Source organism: Danio rerio, chromosome 8 (assembly GCF_052040795.2).
Source record: "Danio rerio strain M-AB ecotype USA chromosome 8, GRCz13ab, whole genome shotgun sequence".
Classification (NCBI taxonomy): Eukaryota; Metazoa; Chordata; class Actinopteri; order Cypriniformes; family Danionidae; genus Danio; species Danio rerio.
The window spans coordinates 48,616,144-48,644,077 of NC_141028.1; the positions used below are offsets into that span (position 1 = coordinate 48,616,144).

The following is a 27,934-nucleotide window of genomic DNA, read 5'->3' on the forward strand; positions in this document are numbered from 1 at the left end:
TGTCGGCTTAGTCCCTTTATTAATCCGGGGTCGCCACAGCGGAATGAACCGCCAACTTATCCAGCAAGTTTTTACACAACGGATGCCCTTCCAGGCGCAATCTATCTCTGGGAAACATCCAAACACACATACACACACACACTACAATTTAGCCTACCCAATTCACCTGTACGCATGTCTTTGGACTGTGAGCACCCGGAGGAAACCCACGCGAAGGCAGGGAGAACATGCAAACTCCACACAGAAATGCCAACTGAGCCGAGGTTCGAACCAGCAACCCAGCGACCTTCTTGCTGTGAGGCGACAGCACTACCTACTGCGCCACTGCCTCGCCCTCATAGAAATACTATTGGCAATAATTCAGCTTTGTATCTAGGGGATGGTATATTCCGCCCTGGTGTATAACTTTTATTAGAGCTTGAGAATGACATTTGATAAATGTAGTTTTTTTTTCAAGAGATTACCATTTAATTACACATATCTACAGTGTTGTACCGTGTTTCTATTTTTGGACTGTTCCTGTATTCATCTTTGACATTTATCATCTTTTTAAGTGTTATTTAACTAGAATAATAGCTGTTCGACCAAAACAAAAAAGCGCAAGGGGGGGGGGGGGGGGGGGGGGGGGGGGGGCGGTGTAGGAAAAGATGGATGGATGCTGGCAGTAAAATACAGTGTTTGATCTCACCTTACGCTTTGTAGACTTAAAGCTACCATAAAGACGATATTGATTTTTTTATTTTATTTATTTATTTTTTGTCTATCTGAGTTATTAGAGCTCTTTCTCCTCTCCCACTATACTTTAAACAGGAAAACCTGCAAGCTAATGTAACCTCTGGTTGTCCCGTTCCATGCAGAGGCCTTGGCCTGTTCACTGGAGAGGGAAAAAAAAAGTGCTCCTGATGGATCAGATATGTGGGTGGATGGAGGCTGGGAAATCGGTAGGGGAGGGCGTCCCTGGAATCCGATCCCCCTAGTATCGCTCCCTCTCTCCTGCTTCCTGCCCTGTTTGGAAATGTGACTTTTCCCCAAGGCAGAAGAGAAGGTAGGAAGGAAAAGAGAGAGACGGATTGTGGTCAGGGGGAAAAAGCACCAGTTCTCGCAAGGGTCTGACTTTGCAGTGAGGGGCAGTGAAGCTAGGAAAGTGAGCGATGGATAAAAGAAGGGATAGAGTGGTCATAGATGAGCAGAGAGGAAGAGACACGGTAGGAGGGGTGGGCTGGACAGAGAGGTGAAGATAAACTGCCCATTGCAGATTATTACGGGACAAGAGAGGGCAAGAGGAGGGAGGGAGGGAGGAAGAGCGTGAACTGTACAGTACAAGTTGAAAGAAGATACAAAAGCACTTGATGCTGACTCCGAGGAAACAGACAAGGGAAGAGATTGACAGCAAAACCCCCCGAGAAGGAGGAGACGAAGAATTGCATTCTTCAGGACCACTCCCAAGACATGTCACCAAAATTAATGGAGCAATTAAAAGGTTTGATGGGGACGAGGAATTGAGAACTTCCCTGGATTTGCTTTAGCTTGAAGTCGGATCCACCCTGTCTGCAAAGGATTTCCGTACCTTGAAAGGGTTTGCACCAACTTTGTGTTTTACGCTGGAGGCCACCGAATGTTTTGGAACAGGATTTGAGATCCCATCTCACTGGTTGTCGCAGTGATCGAAGCAGAGCCAGATGTTGATCCTGAACATAATTAAATTGAGCATTTTTAACGACTTATACGTGGACTGTTGTTCCCGTTTGAGGCACCGGGGTGCCCATTAGTATCAAATTTCTATGTCAACATCAACAGTTCCCGATTTAAGAGGCACTTAGGACTTGAAACGAAATATGATCATTTTAACTACAAAATCAGTACAGTGTGTCCATTGCTTCCAAGTCATGATTCCACATTGTACTTTTCTGGATCTTTTGAATGGATCTCCATGAATCTCTTGTTTTACAAAGAAACGTACACCGTTGGATCAACAACCTTGAATACTGCAGCGTCGCAGCAGCACTTCTTCACATCAGAGTTTAAAATGCTCTTGTCTGTTGTTGACACTTGCAAATAACATTTGCGGCCAAGGATGGATTTTACACATCTGGACTGTGTACGAGAACTGCAATCCTGCTCTTTATTTATGCTATGGGGCTTTCAAGAAGAATGACCTAACATGGAAACACTGACTTCTCCTCTCATCTCTAAAATAAGTGGACTCTTTTTTTTCATCCCATGCACACAGCAAGCTTGACGTTTTCTGCCAAAAATATCCCCTGATTTCCCTTTTAAATATTCTTCTGAGGAACTAATGAAATGAATCTTTCTTTTTGAGACACCCAGCGTCTGGCGCCATGCTATATCGGCCAGTTGGCTTTGTCAAGTGTTAGTACACAGATTATTACTTTCACTTCCAATAGTCCTAGAAGTTCTGGTGCCAGGAGCCGTAAATCACAGCAGCCATGGGGATTCAGGGAATGGAGCTGTTTGCCATTGGAGTAGTCATCATTCTGTTTGTGGCTGTCCTTAAACAGTTCGGCATTCTGGAACCCATGTCGCTGGAAGGTAAGGAGCTTTCTAGAAGCGAGGTCCTCCCCTTTGTTGTCATTGCGATAAGATTGACCAATAAGGCCTGTGGAGCTAGAGTTGCGTCAGGTGCATTCCGATGATAGAGAAAACTATATATTATGGCTCTTAATGTTGTGATGTTTGAGTTGTGTAGAAAGTTTGTGCGTCTCATAGTTCTTTGTTTGAATGCAGTAAGAGATTGTCGCTGTTGAGTTTTCCTTGCTTGTGTCTCTTGAAGGTCATTGGGTTTTATGTGGCTGGCGGGAGAGTAACTGATGCATGTGGATATAAACATTACACATACCTGTTACAGCATGTGTTTATGTGGGAGAGCAGCACCATGATAGTGTGGGAACAAAACTACTATGTTAAAATCTAAAGTAAATTAACTAAATGATTTTTAAAATTAACAATGTTTCATTTATGTAATACTTTATTTAATGATACTCTATATTTGAAAATATATATTTTTCAAATTGTGGAGCAGATTCATTTTATTATGCTTGCATCTTTTAATAACTTTATATACAAAAAAAAAAAGATTCTCTGGATAAACAGAGGCATGCTATTTCTTTTTCTGTTAAAGTAAAATTCGCAAAAATAGAAACATCTGCTCATCATCATATCACTGTTTAAATTACACTTACGTTACCAAAACCTTGACAGACACCAGTGTTTTTCATGTTACTTTAAAAAGTAATTAGTTATAGTAACTAGTTTCTTATCAGTCACAAAAAAGTAACTATTGCTACTATTGATTATTTCCTCATGTCAGAACAATACTAGTTTTAGTTGATTTAATGTAGTGACTTCGACTACCCCTAACAAAAGTCTCACCAGCATTTTTAGTCAATCATCATCAGTTATGTAGTTGTCCCTTCCCTACACACACTGCCAATCATCATCAGTTATATGCCCCACTCTCACACACACAGAAACATTGTTGCAATGAAGAAACTGTAATTCAATTGATTAATTGTTACAGAAAACTAATTCGGTTACTACCTAAGTAACTGAAAAAGTGAATCATTATAAAAGAAAATAAGCACCAGGGGATTACTTTTAAAAGAAAAAAATATGTTTAAAAAAAGGACAAATTGTATGTTGTATAAAATGGACAGTAAATAAATGCCATTCAGTGGTTCATTCAGCTGTGGCGACCCCTGATAAATCAGGGATTAAGCTGAAGGAGAATGAATGTAAATATATTATAATTTCTATAGTGGAAGAATAAAGCATAACATTTTAGAACTTATAATAATTTAAAAAACAGGCCAAAAATGTATCTAAAAATAAATTATGCTTCTGAAGTATGAAAAATGTCACACAAATGGAGTTAAAATATTACAGTATTATTTTTATATGAAGTATAAAGGGCGACACGGTGGCTCAGTGGTTAGCACTGTCGCAAGAAAGCAGCTGGGCCAGTTGGCATATCTGTGTGGAGTTTGCATGTTCTCCCCGTGTTAACATGAGTTTCCTCCTGGTGTTCCGGTTTCCCCCACAGTCCAAAGACATGCGCTGTACTGTAGGTGAATTGAATAAACTAAATTGGCAGTAGTGTATGTGTGTGAATGAGTGTGTATGGATTTGTCACACTACTGGGTTGCAGCTGGAAGAGCATCCGCTGTGAAAAACATATGCTGGATAAGTTGGAGGTTCATCCCGCTGTAGTGACCCTAATGAATAAAGTGACTAAGCTGAAGGAAAATGAATGAATGATTTAACAATAAATTAAACTAGATGATTAGATTAGATTCAACTTTATTGTCATTGCACATGTACATGGCAAAGGAATGCAGTATAAATATATTTCACATATTATACTTTATTAAATAATACTCTATATTTATAAAAATATATATCTTTTTTTAATTAGGGTGGGGATTGGTTTTATTATGCTTGCATCTTTTAATGACTTTATTAATAAAAATGAAAAACATGTACTTAATGTTACACTGATGGCCATGTTATATAAATAAGGCAAATAAAATTATTTGAAAAACTATGAAAAAACAAAAAAAAAAGAAATATAGATTTTACTTTAGACGCCCAGTAAAACGTTTAACTAAAATCTTTAAGCTGATTTATTTTTTGTGTATATACAGTATAGATGAACTTTAGTTAATTTCATGTACATTTATTGTACTAGTATGTAGAGCTGCACGATTCTGGCAAAAATGTGAATCACGATTTTTTTTTGCCTAAAATCAAGATCATGATTCTTTCTCACGATTCTGTAAATGTAAAATAAAGGTTAATATGATTAGCCTATTATTATTGTAAATTCTCAAACGTATGTTAAAAAACAATAATAATAATAATAATAGGCCTGTGTGTAGGTATAACTGTTGCTTAAAATGCAAAAAATTGTATTATGGTGGACTTGAACAGACTTTCAATATGTCCTGTTTGTTAATTCACAGTAAAATTATGACATCAGAATACAACTATTCAGAATTATAAAGTTGATTTATTATATTTGAGACATGTGCTTGTCATTTGTCATTGACAACATTATTAGACCATTTGTTTTCACTGGTAAAATTTGAATTTTGTCATTATCAGACTCCTTCTTGCATTATATTCAACATGATATGTTAGGGTTGTTATACTGACACAGTAAACATTTATTTTCATCCACATGTGTTCGCTATGAAAGAAAAAAACATCAAATGTTTGTCGTAATCATAACTGTAAAATGCGATATGATCATTTAAATGATGTGCGCACAGGTTTCACTTTCACTGCTCATGGCTGCTGTCACTGTGATAAAAACACACACATACATGCAAATCAAACCTCCCACACGGCCCTCAAATGATTGCTCTGTACAACAAACTGAACGTTTTTTACAACTTCACTACCTGTTATCCACAGCCTATGCAGCTTCTGATCACTAAAGTAGGCGTCAGAGACGGGCATGTGCGCGTTCTCTGCAATGTTGCCAGATTGGGCGGTTTTACCGCCTGATTGGGGGGTTTTGAATTTATTTTTGCGGGTAAAAAACGACATAGGCGTGTGGTGTAAAATTGGGTGGTTTTGTAACAGTGTGCCCGCCAGCCCTGGTCTTCACTTATAAACCTGTTATGATCCCCCAAAGAGGCGCCGTAGCCCCCTCTCTACACATACAAACGCTTACAACATTTGTGATCTCCCAACGAGAATACAGATTTTTGGGCGGTGCTTTTTAGTTTTCAGTGGGTTTTAGACTGGAAACAGTCAGCAACATCTGGCAACACTGGTTCTCGGAAGTAAACAAACAGCTGGCAGTCAGCTCACGTGTGATTTTGCGGCTGCGAATACATCATTACATAAAGACAGAAATGACTTCTGGGTAAATTATACCTTATAAATACAGTTTGTGACACTTTTAACACCATTTGAAGGTGTTAATGTTGCTGTGAAGATTTGTGTGGCTGCCTTGCTTCTCTCCTGACCTTCCTGAATCGTAGAAAAGCTGCAGATCGTGTGTAGGGTTGAATCGAGATCGTGATCTTTTTTCTATTAATCGTGCAGCCCTACTAGTATGCAGATTTTAGGAGTAAATAAAGTGCAAATTTTTCAAATTCAAGGTTTTATGCTAAAATGTATTGATACAGTTTGTTCAATTGTTCATTTATATAATCAGTGCTATAGATAAGATTAGCATGTCAATTTACAACCCTAGGATTTCCCCCTAAAATGAAGTCTGTTTTTGGCTTATTTGGAAGTGGCGTAAATATTAGTGCTCTGCTTTTATTGCTTCACAGCAGGTCATTCACTATCTCAACGCCTCAAATAGCAAATAGATATCCAATGTCAGACGCAAACACAGGACCTGTGATGTACTCTGAAATACAAGCATGCAAAATAATCATACTTCAGTTTTCAAAATATATTTTAACAAATTGAGCAGATGCCTTGTCGAATGACAACCACGATTACAAACCATCATCAGCCAGGAATTAGACACTCTTAGGGGCTGCTCACATAGCATGTCTTTTGCGCTCTCACGTCTGTTATTTCAAGTGCAGATGTGTGGCAAGTATGTGAAAATAGTGAGAAATATGAGATCTTGTTTATCATGTGACAAGCATTAACCAATCAGCTTTGTTTGAATTCTAAGCATTTCAGTAATAACTAATTATCTCAGACAAATGCAGATCATCAAGTTGGCAGACCATCAATGATGGTTGCTTAGGAACAACAGATGTCATGGTATCAGTTATGTTGTTATCCCTTCCCTACACACACACACATGACAATAATTATCAGTTATGTGCCCATATCACGCACATAGTAACATTGTTGTATTGAGAAACAGTAATTTAATTGATTACTCAATACCGGAAAAAAGGAGGATTTCCATATGCTGAATTCTTATTACTCCACTATGCCTATAGATATACACAGTTGTCCATTCTATGGCACCTTTAAAATTTGTACAAATCAGTGCACTCATCAATGTTACTTCTTAGCCAGCCATCCAATCACAGAAGAGAAGGGGTGGGGCAAATAACACACTGATCAACTGTCATACCATAAAGCAGAGCAACAGAAGAAAAAAATGCCAAGCAGGTGAACTGAGATCTGCGAAAAGAATGATAGTGGTTCACCTTAAAATAAACTGATGTGATTTAACTAAAATATGAATGCAATACATTTTTCCATTACTGGGTTGCAGCTGGAAGGGAATCTGCTGCATAAAACATATACTGGATAAGTTGGCAGTTCATTCCACTGTGTCAACCCAAGGGTAATAAAGGGACTAAGCCGAAAAGAAAATTAACTAATTAATGCAACACAAATGAAAGGCAAGTTATTGTGTAATGATGGTTTGTTCTGTAGACTATCAAAAAAAATTGCTTAAAGGGGCTAATAATTTTGTCCTTAAAATGTTTTTTTAAAAATTAATAACTATTTTTAATCTGGGTGAAATAAAACAAATCAGACTTTCTCCAGAAGAAAATATATTATCAGACATATTGTTAATTTCCTAGCTCTGTTAAGCATAATTTTGGAAATATTTAAAAAAGAAAAAATTAAAAGGGGGACTAATGATTATAACTTCAACTATGTGTATGTGTATGTGTGTGTGTGTGTATGTATATATATATATATATATATATATATATATATATATATATATATATATATATATATATATATATATATATATATATATATATATATATATATATATATTTATTTATTTATTTATTTATTTATTTATTTATTTATTTATTTATGATTATTGATTTTTTATTATATTTTAAATTATAAATTACCTAATATTTTATGTGTGTGTGTATATATATATATTTTTTTTTTTTCGCTATCAGCGCTAAGCAAACCAAGACTAAATAGCTGATTTAATAAGTGTAGGTGTCTGTTTTTAATCATAAGTGTAAATTAATCTTTATGTACACTTTGTAATTTGTTGTGCACAAATTACAGAGAGTCTAGTCTAGTTTTGTCTTAATTACAACTCAAAGGCAAGGGGCTTATTGAATCTTACAGTATATTGATGTAAGAAATACTGCATTCTTTCTTCCTTACTCTCTCTCTCACACACAAGCACACTTTCTTTCTCTCTTTGAATCAAAACCCAGTCTAACATTACCCTTCATTCATTATGCATGCTGTATTGAACCGGCTTTCTTTACGGCTACCTAAAAATGGGTCCGCTGGTCTCTGTACTGGTCCTGAAGGGCACTGTCCATTTCCTTCTCAACCCCTGGCTTCATCTCAAAGATCACATCCTCATAAACATTTCTCAAAGTGCAGATCAGACTTCATATAGATGCGCTTTCTCTCCAGTCACAAACCTTTATGTGCGTATTTTGTTTATTTGTTCTCTGCTTTTTTTTTCTGTTGTCTGGTGGACGTGCTCTGCGCTGTGTCGCATTTTTGGTGTCTTGAATTACAAATATGAAAACAGAGAGACGTGATTGACTACTATTTTTGTGTAGCATTTGGTATCTGTGCTGTATATTTTAGCATTGTTGTTTATTTTTGTTAGATTACTTCTTTTTTTTTTATTAGAATATGCAAAAAGGTACATAAATTGGGATCATACAAATACAAAAAAAAACATCAACAAAAAACATAACAAAACAACAATAAAAAAAAAAAAAAAACAATATAGTCAGGTACTGTGTCTGTGAGTGTGTGTGTGTGTGTGTGTGTGTGTGTGTGTGTGTGTGTGTGTGTGTGTGTGTGTGTATGTGTGTGTGTGTGTGTGTGTGTGTGTGTCCATGTAAAGGTAACTTGGTTGAAAGATCAGATTACATACATTAGGAACAATATCAGCCAATAAATTGCTGCTACTACGGTCACAACCACAACTATTACTACTATAATGTCTACTAATACTGACACTACTACAACAATGACTACCACTACTGATACTACTACAGCGTCTGCTACAACTAATACAACAACGTCTACTTCTACTACTACTACTACTACCCCAATCACTGCTACAACAACATCTACATCAACGACATCTACTACTGGTACTACTACACCAACAACGATTACCACTGCTACAACGACACTTTTACTACTTCTGCTACCACTATACCAACGACATCAACTACTACAGGAACTAATACTTCAATAAATCACAATTAAAATCGATACTACTAAAATGACTACTACTACAACACCAACAACGACTACTACTACTACTGCTACAACGACACCTTTACTACTTCTGCTACCACTATACCAACGACATCAACTACTACAGGAACTACTACTTCAAAATACAATTACAATCGATACTACTACCATGACTACTACTACTACTACTACTACTACTACAACAACAACACCAACTACTGCAACCTTAATAATGATAATCGTATTAATACTTATATTAATGCTAATGAAAAGATAACAGGAGGACAGGTCAGAACAGTAATAATAATAATGATAACAAAAGTAAAAGTAATAACATTAATGATAAAAGTGACGGGGGGAAGGGAAGATTACTTGAATGGGTCTAAACCTGTTTAATTTTTTCTTTATTTCTTTTGTTGAACAGCAAATAAGTATGGGATATTGAAGAACTGTGGATGCAGATGGCTGCTTTTTCAAATACCTGAATTATTTCATTTTGAAAGTAACTACCAGAAAAAGAAACTGTTATTTTTTTTAAAGACAAAAAAATAAACTAAACTGAATTAAATTAATTATTATTATAAAACATTCTATTCTATTTTATTCTATTTGTAGCTGTGGAACAGAACAATACTAGTTTTTATTTAATTAATTCAGTGACTCCATCTACCCTATTGAAAGTGTCACCTGCACTTCTAGCCAATCGTTAGCCACGTTTCCACTATCGCGCCTAAAGCGAGCGACCCAGGGCGAGCCAAGGCCAGTCGCGTTTCCACTGTCACTTCCGGGCCAAATGGGTTCTTTCTTGGGGCCAGCGGCCTGCCTTTTTCAGCCCGCCAAATACGTTGGGCCAAAGAGGGCCAGCTGGGGCTTCGGAGCGGAGTGAAAGGAGAGGCGGGCACAGTTTTCCGATCGCACATGAGTATATGCGCCAAACAAATAAATAAATAAATAAATAAGGGAAAGAAAACATCTAGCCTATGGGGTCTTTTTGCGTATGATCACCCTTATGTTTCCCTTTTAAATGTAAGGGTGTTGCTTAAAATAATAAAGTAGTTTTAATTTATAGTGACATTGCTGCGTCCTCCTTGATGTTTCAATAACGCATAATAATCTTTACACCATATTAAAGATACAGCAGACAGTAAAGTTTTTCGAGAGTTATTGTCAAGTTTAAAAGGTGTATTTATGCACGTTTAAATGCCTGTATGTGTGTGTGAGACCGAGAAAAAAAAGCGCTCCCTTTACAGCTGTGTTGATGCTGCACGGCTTTTTTATTTTATTTATTTTATTTTGGAGATAATAATATACAACATGAATACAACAGAAAGACATAAAACTTAACAAATTATGTGCCCACATTCGTAGCCTTTAAACAATATAGTGTCATATCTTGATAAAATAGCCTAAACTGTATTGAAATATAATTTAAAGAATTACAAATATCGGATATAATAAAATCGCATTAAATAAATAAACCAATATAAAATAAACAAAAGCTAGCTAGAACAATGTAGGTAGCCTATATACAATACATAAATCAAACTGTTCGTTTTAAAGCCATATAACTTTCAATTTACAAAGGCTTATCTGAAAAAAAGATTTTAGATATTTTCTAAAAGCAATAAACACCGGAGAAGGTTTGAAATATTATTTATAAAGTATTTGGATATGATGATATTAATCAAATTGTGCAAACAGAGCATTTTTGGAGTGAGAAAGCAGAATCTAGCCCACTTTTACGCAACGCCGCTTTAAACGCATCGGGAAAAACTGCAAATACAAAATGTGTTCTATATCCTCAAACAAGTGTTTATGTTTTTATATGACGTGGTCTAATTTATAAATGAAACTTTAAATGTAGAGCTTTAGTGAATAGCTGCTGAGCGCAACAAATATGGCTATATTTTTTTAGGCTACTTGCTCTTATGTTCTGAAACACTTAACACGACGTCTATCATAACAAGGGTGTTATAAAATACATTTCATACCTAGTTATAACGGAGAATTTCTGTGGCTTTATATTATTATTATGGATGGGTGTGCTCACTGTGCTGGGTCCCTCCGTTAGTGGCAAGAGCACTCGATGCACAATGCCAACAGTCGGTCGGTGAGTAAACAAATGTAATGAATGGTAATACACAGGTCTGTGCGTATAGACATATCATGTAATGCTGTACAGTAACGTATCATTTGTTTGTTTCTGTTGTCTTCATTTTTAATTGTTTCGTGATGATGCGATGGTGTGCTTTATCTGCCTGATTCCCGGTGAAGTGGGTGGGTTGTGTGACTTTTGATTCGGGGGACGTTCTGGGGGCGGTGTTTGCGTGACACGCTGCGAGCTAATAGCCCGACAGTGGAAACGCGACATTATTTTGCCCTCATTATTCAACCACCCGGGCGATTGTCCCGGCCCGGCCTGATAAACGCCCTGGCTCGCACTGGCCTGACAGTGGAAATGCGGCTATTATCATTTGTGTTGTTGTCCTTCTCATACACACAAACATGCCTATCATCATCAGTTATATGCCCCAGTCACACACAGTAATGGCGTTGTAATGAGAAAATTTATTTTTTGATTACTCGTTACTTACGTTGAGATCAACACAGGCTCATTCTGAAAACGTAGTACCGTGGACGTTTCTGGAGATTGTGAAATACGTCCTGGGAGGTACGTATTTGTGCATTTTTTGTTTTCGCAAATCCGTGAGAGGCCGATGTGTGCGCTTTTTCAAATTTCTCTCGTATAAACTCAGCAGAGGCCAATGTCGACCCACCGACCGTCTGTCTGACTGACCGAATGGGTGATCAGTCAATCGGCCACCCTCCTCCTTCTCTAAACCATATCAATTTTATTGATTGACCTGCCCTCTCGCTTACTTCCCTAAACCCAACCGGCGATTTACAAAAGCCGTCCAAAAAAAAAAAACTTCTAATTTTTACCACATTTTGGGATTTTACCACATTCTCACCCTGTTATTTGCTTGTTTGTTTTATTTTTAGGATTCTGTTTTTGTCTTAACTGATTTCTGGAACCGATCTTCCCCTAACCCAGTTGTCGTCGTGGTCAACTCCTCTCTGTGAGCTAATTGGACAAACTGGTTGCAGGGGGAAAGCTCTACACACGGAAGTAAGCGGTCAGCTAGTAAGCGCAAAAAGAAACTGAGTCATACCGCCCCGTAGCGCTCGCTTAAAAAAATGAAGTGCAGCCATACGTACCTCCAGCTACATAATTCGCAATCTCCAGAAATGTCCACGAGACTATGTTTTCAGAATGAGAGTGGGTTGCTTGAGATACATATATCTCAAGGTAACAGCAAAGAGGTATGGTATATTGAAGAACTGTGGATGCAGATGGCTGCTTTTGATAATAAATGAATTATTTTATTATAAAAGTAACATTGTAAGTGTCACCTGCATTTTTAGCCAATCATCATCAGTTATGTGGTTGTCCTTCTTTTACGTACAGACATGCCAATCATCATTAGGTATGTGCCCCACTAACACATACTATAACAGCGTTGCAATGAGGAAATGTATTTTTTTAATTACTTGTTACTTACCTTGTGATACATACAGTATATCTCAAGTTATTAGCAAAGAAGTATGGTATATTATTATTAATATATTATTATTAATATTAATATTATTAATATTAATATTACTATATTTTTGATCTAAAAATAAATTAATTAATTAATTAAAAAAAAAATATATATATATATATATATATATATTTATATATATATATATATATATATATATATATATATATATATATATATATATATATATATATATATATTTATTTTTTTTTATTTATTTTTTTTTACACTACATGTTAAAACAGATTAACAAAATTTTAAATATGCCTGACATGATTTTTGGTAAATAAACTATTGTTCCGCCATATAAAATATTATCAGGTATCTTCAATTGTATAACTTTTGCTTAGAAACATATACAATTAAATAGGACAAATTATAATGTACAAACATTCTTCCAATATAATAGACCCATATATATATATATATATATATATATATATATACAGATTAAACACAGAAAGGCATATATTTATTCAAACACATAACACTCGTCGCTTTTTGCAACAGACAGCTATGCAAATAAACACTTCATCCTCTGGAAGGGTCTGAGTGCCTCATGTAATGTTGTGCATAAATCTTCATCCAGTATTGCCCGATGAACCAGACCACCCAATACATCAGCAGGGCCTATTTTTAGCTCAGTGGCATCACTTACTACATCCTGGACTATTCCTGTGGGCAGATGTTTTGGGAGGGCGATGTTTATTTTGAGTTTCTGATTCTGGGTTTCTGCTTGTGTGAACCTGATATGTAATCAGAGGCGATCAAGTATTTCTCTTGAAGGGAAGCGCGTGTAATGGGCAGTATGTGCTGACTGTGTTGCTTGAGAGGAATTTGATCTGTCAACTCGTATTTATGTCTGACCATAATATTATACTGTAATATAAAGAGTCAGAGTGTGGTGCATCTGTCAGCAGAGGGCGGTGTTTCTTTAAATCCACTCAGTCTTGGAAGAGGATGTCAAGTTGTTGCTATTGTGTTATATTTTGAAAATTATATAATATAAATAGATTTCATTTGAAAAAATATATTTAATACATTTAAACTCTATAAAATTCAACGATTTTTTGAGGGGCTCAGCATAAAACCTAATACAGAATATGATATAAAATTACATTTTAGAAAAACTCTCCAGCTGGATCTAGATTGATCACCTTGCTAGCGCTTGACGATAATAATAAACCAGTTTGTAAGCTTTCGTTACTCGAATTGTAACACTGAGATATATAAATAAAGACATCTGCCCGCATTATTTGTGTAATTGGGTTTTGTTTTGTTATATTATTATTTTCATTAATTTTTTTTATTTTTGTATTTATCATTGTTTCTATCATTATTTCTAAAAGGGTTGTTTTATATGTTTGTAATAAATCATAAACAAAAAAAATAATTAATTAAAAGACAAAAAAACTATGAGATCTCAAAAACTATCAATTTTAATGAGTGTATATTGAAAAAAATAATAATTTTAAAAAATATAGTAATTGTATTCCCCATATTTTTAAAGTACATTTTAAAAAAAATTACCTGGTTTTTAAAAATTGTATCAGATATTTCATTCAATATTAATGCATTTTTCTTTGGCTTAGTTTCTATTTCAGAGGTCGCCATAGTGGAGTGAACCAACTATTCCAGTATATGTTTTACACAGGCGATGCCTTTCCAGCCGGAACCCAGTACTGGGAAACACACATACACACACTACAGCCAATTTAGTTTTATTCAATTCACCTATAGCGCATGTCTTTGAACTGTGGGGAAAGCGGAGCACCTGGAGGAAACCAATGCGAACACAGGGAGAACATGCAAACTCCACACAGAAATGCCAACTGACCCAGTCGTGACTTGAACCAGCGACCTTCTTGCTGTGAGGCGACAGTGCTAACCACTGAGCCACCATGGCACGTCTCAGTTATTTGTTAGACAACAAAAAGGATAGTGTTAAGAAACCTACATTTGTGAACAAAATTCTTAATAAGCAGATTATTAATCGAAAAAAACCTGTTTTGACCCACTCTCTTCATAGTTTCCATATTTAATATTCATAAAAGATGGTTTCAAATCAGTCACGTTTACTTAGAATATTTGCAAGTCAAAAAAATGTACATGATTATTACAGAAATATTAGAGAACAGTATTTCACGATTATATTTGACCTTTAAAAACTCTCCATGTTGATATACAGTTGAAGTCAGAAATATTAGCCCCAGTGTGTCTCATAATATTTTTTCTTCTGGTGAAAGTCTTATTTGTTTTATTTTGGCTAGAATAAAAATTAGATTTTAAGTATCACAGAACTGTAAAGTGTGTTCAAAAAGAATACTGCCTCTCTAAATAAGAACTGTTTAACAAACCAAGCCAAATAGTACACTGTTAACCTAATCTACAGTAACAGTTTATCAGTAAATTACTGTAAATCAATTGCAGCAAAATACTGTAGTTACATTTGCAGCACCATTTAACTTACTGTAGCTTTACTGTAAAACACACAGTAATTTTCACATTGCAACTTTGAAATACAGTAACATACTTCATAATTGTCCTACAGTTAAATACAGTTTATATTACAGCTAAATACTGTAATTTACAAAAATTGTTACGTGTGAACAATTTATTATTATAATAATCATAAAACTTAAAATTATTTAAATTATTATATATCAAATTTATTTACATGCTATCAAGTGATCTTAAGTAGTTTTTAGTAGTTTTTTTTTTTTATTTATTTTTTTTTGCACACAATGCTAATTCGTTTTGATAAAAAATAAGTTTATCATTAAAATTACCACTTGATACAGTCAGGTTCAAACTGTTCTTCTTCAAGATAGTTGAGGAGGTATTATTACTGAACCACTTTGATGACAGACTTCGGCTAAGGGATTTTAGAATGACCAAAACAACAGTTCAGATGTTGTACAATGTGCTCTGTTTATCCAGTAATCCCACTCCATCACTCTCATTTTGGACAAAAGCAGATAGCTTTATAATGAGCATGCTGTAATTAATTTTGAAAAATGTGTTTCCATCATATTTTATGCACTTTTTTATCGGATATCCTACTCAGTTTTTTGCATACAAATATGTGAATGGAAACATAGCTACTGTCATATCACAAAGATTGAAATAGAGAGAGAACAATTAGATATTGGAAACTGGTTCACAAGGCAAGGGAAGCATGAATTTAGGACACCATATGAAAGCGTGTATCTATTCCAACAGCTTTGAATGTTAAACGTCCAGATCAATCAAAAACAAAGCATTTTACTTCTCATCAGCAAGCTTTCACTTTAACAACATTCCTGATCTTCATTCCAAGATTTGTGTACCAAAAAATGTGCTTTTTCAATCAAGGTGTCCACTTTTTGATCCTGATGTCTTCATGTTATTATCCAACATGTCAAAGTTCGAGATTCATGTTAGGGTTGTGTCTAAATCTAATTGGGTCGAACTGGTCTCCTGAGTGGGAGTTTTCTCAATTCCCTTAGAAAATTGTGTCAGAGTGAACTTTTAAATAGAAGTGTGAAGAATAGAGGCGAAGAAATAATGAGAGAGGAGAGTTATCAGCGTACATCTGGACGCCAAAAGCCAATCCGGACACAATACAAGATGACCCTTTTTTTGTTCTCCAGCCTTTTCTGAAAAGATAAACAGAAACAGGACATGGTTACATTATCGGATTTGCTGGATGCTTATGTTTTGTTTAACGAAGATTGTGGATTTAACTTATTAACTCAGGACTGAGCTGGAAGTAGGAGTTTGTGGAAGGGTTTTTAGGGTCAGAGTGTCAGGATGAGTGTGAGGTGGGAGACAGAGGGTCTACAGACGGTGGGTATCGTCTGCCTGGTCTTCATGTTTCTCAAACTCATGCATCTGCTGGGACTCATAGACATTACTGAGACAGGTGAGGCTGAGAGGAACTAGCAAACGTCAGGTCAGGGATTGGATGAAAAAAATATCTTTTTTATATATGTGTTTCATATTTGCATATTCATGTTTTTGGTTAAATGCAAACTCTGTTGACAGCATCTGTGATATTTTTATAAAATAAAAATATTCCTCCTAAAATGTTATATTTTAAGTGAATTGCATATAGCATTCACTGTATTTATTTAGAATTAATAACATTTTTCATCCACAGTTCTGTACAAAACAAGACATTTTTGTTTCTTAATTAAATTGACCTTCTATTTAGGACACTAAAATATTGATTTGTTTTTGTCCGTTATTTGTTTGATTGGTTGGTTTTGAAACTTGTATAACTTGGATTTTTTAAATCTTAATTTATACATTTCTCAGAAGTTTTCTGCAGATATTTGTTTTGTTTATAAAATTATTCATAATCTTTCTGCTCCTTTGTTAATAATTTTTTTACCTCTTACATCAGAGAAAATATCTCGCACGACACGCTTCAAAGTAAGAGAGGGGGGGGGGGTATTGTCCCTAGACACAAAACCTCATTTGGTCAATCCTATTTGGTCTAGAACATGCTGACGTGAGACGTCTGCTTTAGCCAATCAGAACAGTCAGACGCGTTTACGTCCGCGCAGTTTATGAGAATAAAAGCCTTTGAATATTTTCCCAGATGCATTTAGCGGCTAGAAGTTAGTCAGATAACGTTTATATGTTCATCTTAATGCCAACTGTGTAAATAATCATCGATAAGATGCTTCTGATAAGCCGTTGTTTGTTTACCTTCAAGCTATGCGTGTGCCTGTGAAACAGCCTGTTAGAGCCAACGCACGCACATATTATGAACATCTCGACATGCGAAAGTGATTCTCAACTTTTCATCAAAGTTGTTCACAATAATGATCATCCACAGAGTTTGTAATGTAGTCAAATGTTTACAAATACAAGCACAGCCGTCTATGGCTCATTTGTGGTGAATGATGTCAGAATTTACCGGTATTTTGGAATGGATGTGTGAACGGTCTTTTCCAGAACAATTCCGTAACGTCCTCGCCTGTGTGAACAGCGCTTTTTTGAATATACCGGTAAAGTCGTTCCGGAAAATTTCCGGATATTTACCGGTATCACTGTGTGAAAGGGGCTATTGACTCGGCGCAATAGGGCGCAAGACGTGATTGCTGCGATCTGTTGCTATTTTCAGACCAGTGCAACCCTAATTTTCCTGTTTTGTGCCACGATATTTAAATAGCAAATCCATTTGCGTCACTTTGTGGACTCATGTGTGTTCTGGTCTAGAAAAGAGGCGTGTTAAGGTGCATTGTTGGCGCGTTGCTATTTTGAGGAACTGAAATAGACTGAGCAATTGACCAGCTGAAAGCAGGTCTAAAGTCCATTACATTGCGCATTAGTTATGCGCCTTGCTTACACAGTGCTTAATATAAACAGGATGTACAGCAATACGCAAATATCTTTATAAATGAAAAAGAATTAAAGGAATAAAATATTACAAAAATGATTATTTTCTACATAAATATAAAAACTACTGCCTTTATGCCTCAGGGGACTTTTTTTTCATTTATTAATGACAACTTGCTTTTGTTTAATGTAATTATTATTAGTAGTGTTATTTATTATATGCCTATTTATATTGGTTTTATTAAAAATAAGCTTAGATTTATCCGTCCTTAAAATAGCAAAAATCTTATCAGACATGACCTTAATGCTTTGGCACCATGCGCTTTAGACATTGCACCTAGATCGTTAAAATAGAGCCTTAGAGTTTTAAATTGGCAATTGTATTTTATTTTATTATTATTATTTTTGTAATTATTATTATTGTTATTTTTTCTTTGATTGTTTTTAGATGTACCTGTCTAGGGACTGCAGGGGAAATAGCAACCTTGCTAAAACCAGGCACAACAAATCTTTCCTTTGAGGATAATGTAGTTTTCTGCATGTCCAAATTGAAATTGAAATTCACAGAATTAGTTGCAGTGCTATTTTAGAATTATTGACATACTATTATTCATATTTTATATGATTTTAATATTTATATTTAGATTGTAATATGCTTTTAGCAGTTTTGGTTTCATATATAAAATATATTTCTATTCAGCTTGAACATATTTTTTTTCAGCTTTGTTTTCAGAATTTTATTCTTCAACTTATTTTATTTCAGCTGATGCAATGGCAAAATTATTGCAAATAACAAAAAGAATAGTTTTAGTTAACTATTACATAACAACACAGATCATTGGCTCTATTTTGTCAATCCATGCGCAAAGTGCAGAGCGCAGGGCGCAAACGCTTTCAGGGCATGTCAGAATCTATTTTTGCTAATATAAGGACAGAAAAATCTGCTTTGCGCCAAGGCGCATGGTCTAAAAGGGTTACGTTTATTTTCTTAATGAGTTATAGGTGTGTTTTGAGAATAAACCAATCAGAGTCTAATCTCCCATTCCCTTTAGGAGCCAGTTGCGTCGCACCATAAGCGCATTCGCTATTTATATGACGTAAAGTAAGTGTAGTTGGAAAAACTGAGCATTTCACTAGCAAAAAAACAGTCAAACAGAGCATCTACCGCGCGAGAATGAGAGATAAGGCCTCTCATAATCTTTCACTCTTGTGAAAAGGAAACCTTGTACACAGAGACATCAATTGGCCTATAAATAGTTAATTTTGTTTGTTAAGCGCTAAGATTTGTTTCAAAACTATTTCTAAATTCAGTTCTAATATCCAGCAAATGAATAAATAAACAATAATAACGAAGTGAGGTCAAAATACTGAGTTATTTCCTAATACACATGCTGTGCCCAATATGGTCTAAAACCTGACAGGTGGACAAATCTAAGCTTATTAAAAATATAAAGCTTTTATAAAATAGCAACGGACCAAAACACGCCTGCTTTTTTAGACCAGAACGCCTATGGGTGCACATATGAGCGCAAATGCATTTGCTATATAAACAGCGTGTCGCAACACCTCAAAACGACTCTTGCGCCGAGCTGAAAGTAGCAAATAACAATTGCGTCGCGCCTTGCGCCACATTGCGCCGCGTGTATGATAGGGCCCTATATTTTCATCAAAGAATTATTATCTTAAAAAAACATGCTTTCTCTTCCACCATGCTTTTCCTGTCTAAATTGTGTTTTACTTTAGTGCCTGTTTTGACTTGACTGTTTTTCTCTTTTTTTTTCTCCTCTCGCTCTCTCGCTCTGACTCTTTCTGTCCTTCTTGTTTCTCCCTATCTCACCTTTTGTCTATTTGTGTAAAGACGGTGAGTGTAAGCAAGAACCTATATTTTAATCTCTCCTGTTTATGTTATTTGGTGTACAGAATCTCCTTTTCTTTTCATGGAGTGCTTTCTTCATGATGTGATTGAAGACTATGCTAGCTAAACTCTAAATATCAGCAAATATAGCTTAACTTTAATGTAGTCATATGAAATAATAACATTTAGTAGTAAAAGTAATTGCCACTAACAGTCAATCACATTGAAAAAGAAAGGATCGCCCTGTCTATCAATTCTCCATATCTCTACTCCTCTTCCTCCTTGTCTTTGACTTTTATGCTAACTCTTTTGCTTTCACTCCTCTTTCTCCTCTCTCGCTCTCCTTGCATCCACTGTTCTCCTCTTTAAAATGCTCTCTCGCCCCATCCCGTCCTGCATCCCATATACTCGCCCCATCCCGACCCCTTCCCTGTATTTCTCTCTGCTTCCTCCTCTCTCTCTCTCTCTCTCTCTCTCTCTCTCTCTCTCTCTCTCTCTGTTTTGCTCTTTCTCTCTCATAGACAGCAGTGACAGTGACCTTGAGCTGTCCACGGTGCGGCATCAGCCCGAGGGTCTGGAGCAGTTGCAGGCACAGACCAAATTCACCAAGAAGGAGCTGCAGTCCCTATATAGGGGCTTTAAAAATGTGAGTATTTGGGAATAGCACTCATTTTGACCGTTCATAAAAAAAAATTTAAAAAATAAAAAACTGCAGAGAACTGAACTTTAATCACATCATATTTACATTTGGAGCTTCTTTTGAGATTTAAGAATTAAGTTTTGAATGTCTGTTGTCATATTTTATGAGGTCATTACTCTAAAAATAAGGTGTTATATAGCTTTAAATTGTACTATGCGATGCACTAGACCAAATGTGCGCACATCATTTTTTCCAGCAAGTGGGAAAGGAAAGTTTTTTCACTGCAGTGAAAATGTTGTTTAAAAAGACATGTCTGAAGTAAAGTGATGTTTTTGCTGGCAGGAAGTTGCTAGGCAACAGAGGCAAACATATAGTATAAATGGAACTCGAAAGTACTACCATTTGTCATTATCACGTGGCCTAACTGCGTCAGTTGTGTCGCTTCACTCCCATTCATGAGTTTTCTTGTGTGGCATCATGGAATAGCATAGCGTCCATTTGATACGCACTTCAGAATCTTGTCGGAAGTGGTAGGTCATCCCAATGCAATCTCACGGCAATTCGTAACTTTTTTATTTAATGGCTAATTCGTATGAATTTGTATGATCTAATTCGTACCTTTTAGTACGATTTGCTCATCACCCAATGACGGTTGGGGTTAGGGGTGGGGTTGAGTGCTACGCCTCCTTTTTAAAATCGTACATTTACGAATACGAATTACGAATACGAATTAGCCACTCAACTGACAAAGCTAAAAATACTTACGTTTTCTGATGAGATCAGGCTGGCCATCCGCATACTTCTCACCTACTGTTTTTCGAATACTATTGTTGCTTTCCAATTTGCATACTTATACTATGTTTTAAAATCATGTACTTTTTTGTGAAGAATTATTCCTCCCATAGTAATAATTAGTGTGGAAATATTAGAATCTCAAATTGTGTTTAACAGATTCAGGAATTTTTGTTTTATTTATTTGTTTTATTTCAGCTATAGAAAAAAAAAGCATTTTAATTTTTTTTAAAAACCTTTTTGAGGTCAATATTATTAGCACTCTAAAGCAGTATTTCTGTCGATAGTCTACAGAACAAACCACTTTTATAAAATGACTTGCTTAATTCCCCTACAGTAACTTGCCTTATTAACCTAATTAACCTAGTTAAGCCTTTAAATTGCACTTTAAGCTGAATAGTATTTTTTTTTAAATCTAGTAAAATATTATTTACTGTCATCATGGCAAAGAAAACTAAATCAGTTATTAGAAATGAGTTATTAAAACCATTATGTTTAGAAATGTGTTGAAAAAAATCTTCTCTCTGTTAAACAGAAGTTGGAGAAAATATACAGGAGGGCTAATAATTCAGGGGGGCTAATAACCATGACTTCAACTGTACATTTGAGAGTGTAACATAGGAGTATGCAAACTTTGAGACATACTACTTAATCATTAATGGACCGTTATGTTGCTTAGTTATATCCCCTGTCAATTATCTCGACACATTATCCGCATTTCTTTTATATTTATTGGAGAAGGAGCGGCAGATTAATCTAACATTCTCAAGTGTTTCATGCAGAGGAATCTTGTCAGGTGTTTGTGCATTCAGAACTTAATGTCTAAACTTGGCTTTATAAAGGTTCTCATAGTTGTTGCAGATGAAATATAACACGGAAAATGTGATTTAAGACATTATTTACAGTAGATATTAATTAATATAGGACACAAGTTTACCGCAGCCTTTCTTCTTGATGGTTGGTCTTATGCATCCGTCATGTTTGTAGTTTGTTTAAAAAATTTTCGCTAAGTTTGTAGTAATAGTAGTAATAGTACTTGTAGTAATAGTAATGGTAGACCATCCGGGAACCTCTGGTATTCTCTTTTCAACATTGATTTATGGCTAATTCCTATGAATTCAATTGTACAATTTAGTATGATTTGCTCATCCCCCAATGATGGTTGGGTTTACTGTAGATGGCACGCTTCCTTTTTAAAGTCTTACATTTTTGTATGGCTGAACTTGAATTAACTAAATTGACAAATCATAAAATACTTACGTTTCCTTGTGAGATCAGGTTGGTTTTGGACATTAATTCTGCATTCAAATAGGACAGAGGACAGATGGTATGCCAATTATGACGCAGCATATGAACATCTCTACTTGGCTCACATACTGTTTTAACATACTACAGTAAATAATATGGAAGTAAACAAGTAGTAGATACTGAAATGCATGCAGTAATTTTAACCGTTATGATAATTTAAGGTAGATATACTCAAAGGTCTTTTCTTTTGCGTTTTGTAACTTTTATAAAATAACAATGTAGAAATCTACAAATTTCTGTATATAGATTTATAGATTTATTCTATAGATTTAAGAATAGCCAGGGTATTAAATGGGTTTTATTTCAATAAAGTTATCAAATTAAAACAAAATGTATTTTATATACCGTGTTTTGTTGTTGTTGCTGTTTGCTTTTATCACGTTGTTTCACTGTTGATGTGAGAATAACAAAAGCCAAGTAGTAAAAGTTCATCATAGGTGCACTAGCAACCAATGCTAGAGACTATGGCAGGAATGTCAAACTCAATTCCTGGAGGGGCGCAGCCCTGCACAGTTTAGTTCCAACACTAATTAAACACACCAGATCAAACTAATTGAGTCCTTCAGGCTTGTTTGAAACCTACAGGTAAGTTTGTTGGAGCAGGGTTGTAACTAAACTGTGCCATGCTGCGGCCCTGCAGTAATTGAGTTCGACATCCCTGGACTATAGTCTTCACCATCTCGATAGTGTCTCCATTTATATAAAAATGTTGGTTCGAATACCACTCAGATCTAGGGCGTTGCCTGTTGGTTTTCTCGAAGCAAATTCTGGGTGTTTATTGGTTTGTTGCTAGGTGGTTTGTGGCTAGGTGTTTTCTTTCTAGTTCATCAAGTCAAACGTGTTTTTCACATCATGGTCCCAAGAAAAGATGTGAGTACCTTCTTTAAAAAGTAGTACCACATTTGTACTCAGCAATCAGCAGGATTTGGGTTATCAATTACATCCATAGCATAAACAAGGGAACCAATAGTATTTTAATCATTATGACAAATGTCACAGTTCATGTCTTAAAAAAAAAAAAAAAGCTTTGTGGGTTTAAAATGTTGTTCTTTCTGTTTGTACTATATAGGGCAGCAAATTAGCACAATGCACTTATTTAAAGCCTCTGCGAGCTGCCGATGTGGCACTGTGAGAGTTGGTCCATTAGCTGTTTAATTAAATGTTTAATTAGATGTGCCTCTTTTTCCATTTAAGGAGTGCCCAAGTGGTTTGGTTGATGAGGAAACTTTCAAGACCATCTACTCCCAATTCTTTCCCCAAGGCGGTAAATACATTTATATTTTCACTAATGTGTTGTCACTATTGAAAATGTCACTGTTGATTTCTGTTTTTATTTTACATTTTCTCAGATGCCACCACATACGCCCATTTTCTGTTTAACGCATTTGATCTCGACAGAAATGGCTCGATCCGTTTTGAGGTGGGAATTTCCTTTATTCGTTATATCTGTATGTTTAATCAATGCACATATATTAAATATACTTATGTATATACTAAACATTTCTTGTTGGCACATAAGACTGCTTGTGTCATTATGACTTTTAAAATATCAGGGAATACAAAGGAATATTTCATTTTAAATGTATTCAAATCTATCTTTATACACAGTGTTTTTGTTGTTGTTATCATGTTTTGTCGCTGTTGATATGGTCGGGCTATTTTTCAATGCTATTTTATTCCTTTCCATGTAGCCACCGGGCTGTACCTGTTTATATATTCAATAATAATAATTCCTCACATTTATATAGCATTTTTTTGAACACTTAAATTGCTTTACACATTGGGGGGAATCTCCACATCCACCTGGATGACGCGACGGCAGCCACATTGCACCAGACCGCACACCACACCACACTCTAGAGAAGACCAGCTGACACCAGCGGTCATGAAGCTAATTACGATATGGGGTAACCCATCCATACCATACCAGTGGGCAAATTTGGCCAGGATGCCGAGGTTAAACTCCTACTTTTTTCGAAGGACATCCTGGGGTTTTTAATGACCACAGAGAGTCAAAATCTCAGATTACGTCTCACCTGAAAGATGGCGCTAACTGAGTAGTATAGAGTCCCCTTCACTATACTGGGGCGTTAGGACCCACAATGTCCGCAGACAGTGTCACAGGAATCAGTCACATGCTCTCCACTCCTCCATGACCACCACAGCAGCTGCTCAGGATACAGCCTGGTCCAGAATTATAGAAACCTTGAGATTATCTTGTCACTGGTCTTGGATCGAATCAGTGGCGCTGCATAATAGGAGGGCCCCGGGATGAGTATCCCCAGGTGGAAATAGAGAATAAAGAGAATAGTTAGCATAGCTGCTGTTCATAGTGTAAATAAATGAGATGCAAAAACCTGCGTGGGGCACAGATCAGCACTTTATATATGCAAATATAATGTTATTTGATATATAACAATGAAGATTGCATGGAAGGAATTTGAACAGTGTCCTGGCTGGCTAAAATCAATATGAAGTCTGTGGCAATTAAAAAAAAATTGAAAGCTCCCTTTGAGCTATTTGCTATTTTGCATTATATTCCTAGATCCCAGAATCTGAAAATTCTGGAGAGGACTGTTTGACATAACAGCTTACTGTTTTTTTTCATTGTCATAGGAATTCAGCTTTTCAGTCAATGAAAGTTAGGAGAAAGACAGGAAATTTGACATTTGGCTTAGAGTGGGAACTCTGGTGGTTGTTTAATCAGATGACTTTTAATTATAATGGATGGTTTAGTTCTTCATGAGTCATACTTTAACATTAACTGTGCCATAGTTTAGTATGAATTGATGCATTAATACACATTTATTGTAACACGTTACAAAAATATTCTTTACCACAATCATTTGGTTCTCTATTGCAGGATTTTGTGATTGGTCTGTCTGTGTTGCTGAGAGGAACAGTCACTGAAAAGCTCAACTGGGCTTTCAACCTTTACGACATCAACAAGGATGGATACATCACTAAAGAGGTGCTTTTTAGGAAAGTAATGTCAGAAAGTTATACAAACAGTATTACAGTACATGACGTGTGTCTGTATATGATTAGGAAATGCTGTTAATTATGAAGTCAATCTACGACATGATGGGAAGGTACACATACCCCAGTGTGCGAGACGAAGCTCCATCTGAACATGTGGAAAAGTTCTTTCAGGTACCAAAAACAAGCATGTTTTAATGCTGACACAGACACTCAGAATACCCGTACTAAAGCATCAGGTGCTTCTTCACTTTGTTTTTTTTCTATAGAAAATGGACAGAAATCGAGACGGTGTGGTCACTATTGAAGAGTTTATTGAGACCTGTCAGAAAGTAAGTCTGTTTTTGGTGTAAAATGTTTGTGAAATCATCCCCCGTTCTACCTTACACCCCCTAATTACATTAACAAATAAAACCCAGGGATCATACGGAAAACCTAAAAAAAGTCATGGAATTTTGACAAGGCATTTCCAGGCCTGGAAAAGGTTTGAAAAAAAACAGAAAAACCCACAAGTTTTTGGAAAAGTCATGAAAATTACATTTACATTTAGTCATTTAGCAGACATTTTTGTCCAAAGCTACTCAAGCTGCGGTCACACTAGAGCTTGTGCTTGTGAAATTCTGCTGTACGGTGCTGCGAAATGGAGCAGGGTTAAACAATATGATTAGACATTAATAAAAGTGAGCGATTGCTCCATATTTTCAATTTCTTATTTTAAGTTATCTTTCATTGGTCTAACTGATGTGATTTCACAGGTAAGAATTCACCAAGCTCGAACTTTTGAATGCAGTGAAATGCGAAACTTGTCGCACGAGCTTGCGTTTCTGGTCTGCCTTAATCGCATGCCTATGAATGGAAGTCAAAAGAGCGAAAAGTGCAGTGTGACCGTGGCTTTACAATAGAAGTATAGTTTTACATACTATTACTAGTTTAACCAACTATTAACCTTATCTAAAATTAGTTTGACAAATATCTGTATACTGGAATGGAGACTATGTGTTTTTACTTCTTTTTTTGGCCAAAAACATTGTCTCACATCATTAGTGCTGTGTAAGCATTATCTATTTTACGTATATAAAAATACATTGAAACTAAAGAGATTGTTGCGTGTTTTATAATATGCTGTAATATTTTTTTATAGTTATTTTTTTCTGGGTTTTCACCTTTATTAGATAGGACAGTAGAGAGAATTGACAGAAAAGCATGGGGAGCAAAGAGAGGGTAAGGATCGGCATAGGACCATCAGGCAGAATCGAACTCGGGTCGCTGTGAATACCGGAGTGCATGTGTCGACGCACTAACCACTACACCACTGGCGCCAAAATGCTGTAATAAATTTAAACGTGCATTATTTTTCTTATTAATTACCAGGTATATGTAGCCATTTATCGACTAGAAAGTCCTGGAAATTGTTTTTTAGTAAAAATGTGTATGAACCCTGAAAACCATACTTCTGTAAAATGTTCAGTGCAATGTTTACATGTACAATTAGTAACAACACTCATTTCTTTTTTTTCTTTTTTTGTGATCAACGTTTTATTGATTTTAGATTAACTTAACAAAAAGACATTCAAACAACCAAACAGGGGAGGGGGAGAAACAGACGCATCAACAATTTTCAATCTGAAAGTGTCACGAATGGGGGAGAATCACACAAAACGCAAAAATCCAAGTGCAGCAATTTATTAACAAAAAGACAAAGGTATCCAAAAAGACAGAGATTTCCAAGAGACAAAGGTTTCCAAATCTTGCACAGAACTATAAGCAAGATACAAAAACTAGATGACCAGACGAAGGAACTGCCAAAAATCCAAAAACGGGTAAATACAAGGACAGGGTAGGAGTGCTAACAAGTGCTAACAAAAACAAACACAACCAGGAATCCAAGGATAATCGTAATACAAAATACTAGATAACCAGACAAACATACCAGACGTGAGGAACTAACAAAATCCTAAGGCAACTAAAACAGAGAACAAGAGGGTTTATAAAGACAAGACTAAATTAACAAGCATGAAACAGCTGTAACATAACACAAACAGTAGTAATACAAAGGATTATGGGAAATTAAGTGAAACTACAAAACAAACTAGTCCCCTCAAGTGTCTAAACTAGGGCACTGCAACAGGTGTGACAAAGATTTACATTGAGAAAAAAAATAATAAACTTTACATGGTCATTGCTTTAGATCAGGGGTCTCAAACTCGTGGCCCGCGGGCCATTTGCGGCCCTCAGTGCAATATTTTGTGGCCCGTGCCGACCACT

The 27,934-nt window shown here is 35.8% G+C and overlaps 1 protein-coding gene and 1 long non-coding RNA gene across 12 annotated transcripts in view; one reads left to right on the top strand and one right to left on the bottom strand.

Annotated features, from left to right (window-relative positions):
- kcnip3a (Kv channel interacting protein 3a, calsenilin) overlaps positions 1–27,934 on the top strand; it is a 153,453-nt gene that overhangs the window by 119,743 nt on the left and 5,776 nt on the right. For 3 of the 11 annotated variants that reach the window (XM_087262973.1, XM_087262974.1, XM_087262976.1), the window contains exons 3-8: positions 19,954–20,596; positions 23,885–23,954; positions 24,040–24,110; positions 25,554–25,661; positions 25,739–25,843; positions 25,939–26,001. In XM_087262973.1, the coding sequence (XP_087119099.1) occupies positions 20,321–20,596; positions 23,885–23,954; positions 24,040–24,110; positions 25,554–25,661; positions 25,739–25,843; positions 25,939–26,001 (693 nt within the window). In that variant the 5' untranslated portion in view covers positions 19,954–20,320. 11 annotated transcript variants of the gene reach the window in all.
- On the bottom strand, positions 15,571–20,634 carry LOC147842824 (uncharacterized). Its single transcript, XR_015498341.1, has 3 exons — positions 18,591–20,634; positions 17,749–18,243; positions 15,571–17,247 (listed from the first exon to the last, which is right to left on the bottom strand). It is a non-coding gene; the product is annotated as an uncharacterized LOC147842824 (long non-coding RNA).